The sequence below is a fragment of the Lycium ferocissimum genome, chromosome 8 (assembly GCF_029784015.1).
Source record: "Lycium ferocissimum isolate CSIRO_LF1 chromosome 8, AGI_CSIRO_Lferr_CH_V1, whole genome shotgun sequence".
Taxonomy (NCBI): Eukaryota; Viridiplantae; Streptophyta; class Magnoliopsida; order Solanales; family Solanaceae; genus Lycium; species Lycium ferocissimum.
In genome coordinates this window covers 17,746,736-17,750,231 of record NC_081349.1, presented here as the reverse complement: position 1 = coordinate 17,750,231, position 3,496 = coordinate 17,746,736, and the positions used below count along the sequence as shown (strand labels likewise).

At 32.2% G+C, this 3,496-nt stretch overlaps 2 protein-coding genes across 2 annotated transcripts; both read left to right on the top strand.

The window, feature by feature from the left end:
* Positions 1 to 1,014: 1,014 nt before the first annotated feature.
* On the top strand, positions 1,015 to 2,118 carry LOC132066089 (putative F-box/FBD/LRR-repeat protein At5g56810). Its single transcript, XM_059459477.1, has 2 exons — positions 1,015 to 2,034; positions 2,101 to 2,118. The coding sequence occupies exons 1-2, from the start codon at positions 1,015 to 1,017 to the stop codon at positions 2,116 to 2,118; spliced, it is 1,038 nt and encodes a 345-aa protein (XP_059315460.1).
* Positions 2,119 to 2,275: 157 nt separating this feature from the next.
* On the top strand, positions 2,276 to 3,496 carry LOC132066670 (uncharacterized). Its single transcript, XM_059459922.1, has 3 exons — positions 2,276 to 2,766; positions 2,865 to 3,025; positions 3,141 to 3,496. The coding sequence occupies exons 1-3, from the start codon at positions 2,503 to 2,505 to the stop codon at positions 3,148 to 3,150; spliced, it is 435 nt and encodes a 144-aa protein (XP_059315905.1). The 5' UTR covers positions 2,276 to 2,502; the 3' UTR covers positions 3,151 to 3,496.

Here is a 3,496-nt window from a genome sequence, read left to right as displayed (position 1 = left end):
ATTCAATTATCACAACTTCTATTTCTTGGTATTTTTTCAAATTCCAAAATTATAATACCGTTTTTCCTCAAAGTCGTCACTCCGAAAAACATCTTCTTAAAATATTCGTTTTATGGCTTCCACTTTGATTTAGTAGAAAATTCCTTCATGAGCTTGTGTTTAACTTTACATATGTGACTCATATAACTTGTCACATGTTCAAAAAAAATCTTGACGTGTGGGCCCCACCTCAGCTTACAAATAATCCGACGTTCAAAAATACGGGATATAACAATAAATATAATGGGTCATTGATTTTTTAAGGGAAAAAGGTATTTTCTAATTTAAAAAAGGGATAAATAATGTTTAATCGAAAATAGGAGTCTGTTAATGAAAAGAGTAAACATGCACCCTTTGTGTAACGACAAGCACATATTTGCACCATCTTTTTAACAAGGGTATATCTTCTCTGTATCGCAAAGTTGAGGATATATTTGCCCCCCTTTCCCTAAAAACAATTAATAGAAATAGTGGTATATTTTATAACAAATTCCTAAATATTCTCTATCTATATTGTATATGAATTTTAAATTATAATCTAGAAAATATTTTATTATTAACAACCAAAACTCATTTATCTAAATAGACAATAGAGAATAAGAGAAAATTGAAACATGCATCTATATACATATAACATATTTAATGCATGTCATATTATAATAACAATCATAAAAAATAGCATTGACAAATTCATAAAAGGATTATTCTACTTTTGATGTTAATGAACTTAAATAAAAAAATATAAATACATAGGTTAAGAAAATTAAATATTATGTATAATATAAAAAGACAAAATATCAAGAGTAAAATAGATATTATATGGGATAAGAGGAGAAAATGTGATTGTTAGGGAAGTTTGATTTTTAAAGTAAAGTTGGAAAAGTTTTTACGCAGGGGAGCCTTATATATACTGCTAACCCTAAAAAATTAAAGAAAACTCAGGGAGAGCAATAGGTTATTTCTGCCACAAAATTCATGGCGGCCATTGTTTGTGATTCCATCTCTTTGCCTGCTAGCCACATCAACCGTGATGGAATATTATCTGTGCTACCAGAAGACATCCTCCAGCAAATCCTCTCTTCTCTTACGCTGAAACAGAGAGCAATAGCTTCCCTTGTTTGTAAAAGTTGGCATCAGATGATAACATCATTGGACGACCGCAAATTTGTGCGAACACATTCTACAAAGATATACTGTGGATACTGCTATTATTATCACAACAACTGTCAATGCAGCTATCGCGTCGAGCCAGTTATCAAATTTGCTGCTGACAACATGAGTTTCACAGAATTCTATTTGTTCGTACGTAGTTCTTACTATTACATGTCTACGCAAACTTTAGAGTCAAGTTTATTAACCGTTCTCCATTTAAAAGGAGATTGCAACTTGAACTTTGTTAGAGATATTAAGGAATTGACTTCATTGAAAGAGATATATTTTGATTCTGTTCGCATCTCTCCAGACACCTTCTCCAAGTTCATGAGCAAGTGCCCTTCCATGGTTGAGTTAACTTTGATACGTTGTTACGACCTTCATTCCATCTCAGTGCCTCATCTGAATCAACTTAAAAAGGTTCATGTGAATTGTCGCAGTAGATATATACAAACAATAGAAATAAAAGCTCGAAATCTGTTGGAGTTTCACTTGTTTATTTCCTCATCAGCAGCAAAAGAGAAACTTGATCTATGCGCTTGTACTAAGCTGCAAGTCCTGAAAATAGATTCTGAATACATTCCCATAGGATTTCCTAAAGATATTTCCTTAGCATTCCCGTGCCTTAAATCCTTATCTCTTCCTTTATGTAAAGGATTGAATAAAATCAAGAGTTTGAGGTTAATTGACAGGGTTGACTTGGATGATGCTTTCATTGTTAGTCCCAATTTACGTTCGTTCAAGCTAATAGATATTAAAAAAGTCCCAAGCTCGTGTACTGTTGCTGAAAATTTGGGTGAAAATATCAGCTTGTCCTTGGAAACTGACACAACTGAATCAAAGGTATGTATCTTGATAGCTAAATTATGTTAGTTTTTGCTTTGAGTATTTTTGCCTATTGTTTAAAAGGCACAACATTTTCTGTAATAATGAATCCAGTAGTTGTAGGAAATTTTTTTGTAGGTCACATCTATATATTCTGAAATGATGTATCCGACTTTTTCCATTACTCTAAATAAATTACAAAAACAGTTTAGAGATTAAGAGTTTGCTGGAACTTCTATTTGGGTGCACATTAGAAATTTCAGTTGTTTTCGTTGCATTTTGGGAGTAGACGTCAGTTTGTTATTTGCACATAGGTAGCAACATATATAAATTTACTCTGATGATAGTACCTTCAATAGCATGTCCCGCATTGATTCACATTCTAAACTTTATAACTTCTTTTATTGTTAATTGTTGCATCTTGTGTCTCGTTAAGTGTTAAAGTAGAACTTTCATCTTTGGTATTTTCCAACAATTTGAGAGTAAATGATTTTTCCATTCAATTTCCGTTCATGTTTGACGATTCGTGTTGAATATTATTTTTCATTGTCTATGAAGGAAGTAAAATTTCACTCGGGAAACCATCAAAGCAACATTCAACCACTTTGTATCAAGCACATAAATTTGGCAATACTCTTTTCGTCAGTATCAAGATATGAATCTTTACTTGATGAATTGTTTAGTTACTTCCATCCCCGGACCGTGCTGGTGAGGATGAATTCAGATGCCCTAAAACATAACTTTATACAGGTATTCTGCAATATTATTATGACTTCATTCTTCACCTTAATAATTTCCTATATTCACTTCTCCTTCTTTTTCACTATACTTATGTTATGAATTTGTAGGTTCTATTGAATGAGCTCAAAGGTCGGGACAAAGAATGTACCAAGCGTTACAAATATATAAATTACATGTCCTGGCGCTACTTCTTGAAAGGCTACGAGATCCTCGAATCAACTACAATTACAAGGAAAGGCGCCCATCAAATTAGCTTGGAGTTTCAATGGTAATTGCCTCAGAACAAACATTTGTTTATATATTGAAATTGAAACTTACAATATACAGCTTATTTTTTTTCACAAAAACTTAGAAGTTGGTCATATTTTCTTTCTATAATGCAGGTTTAAATGAATCAGAATCACAGATTGCAAGAGTACTTCTATCTACCTGCTCAAATACATATGTGGAACACAGTATAGGTGTGCAAATTACACTCCGAGCCAAATATAGGAGGTTTTCTTTTCATGTATTATCCCTTATTATTACAATATGAGTTAAGAAATTAATCAGACCTATTGTGCTTTTGTACACCTTTTCGATGTTTCATTGGATCAGTATGATTTAGTCCTCCTTGAAATTTTGATATATGAAATTGGTGATTTTACTTAAACTGGGGTATCTTACTATGTTATGTATACTCTATTAATGATGGTATCTAGTCAATGGTCTTAATGGTGAAAACCGAAATTTAAGTGAT

Excerpts from the sequence above, each read along its gene's own strand:
- LOC132066670 (XM_059459922.1), top strand. The coding sequence starts at position 2,503 with ATGATTTTTCCATTCAATTTCCGTTCATGTTTGACGATTCGTGTTGAA. Across the intron at positions 2,767-2,864 it reads TAAAACATAACTTTATACAG|GTTCTATTGAATGAGCTCAA; the intron begins GTATTCTGCAAT and ends ATGAATTTGTAG.
- LOC132066089 (XM_059459477.1), top strand. The coding sequence starts at position 1,015 with ATGGCGGCCATTGTTTGTGATTCCATCTCTTTGCCTGCTAGCCACATC.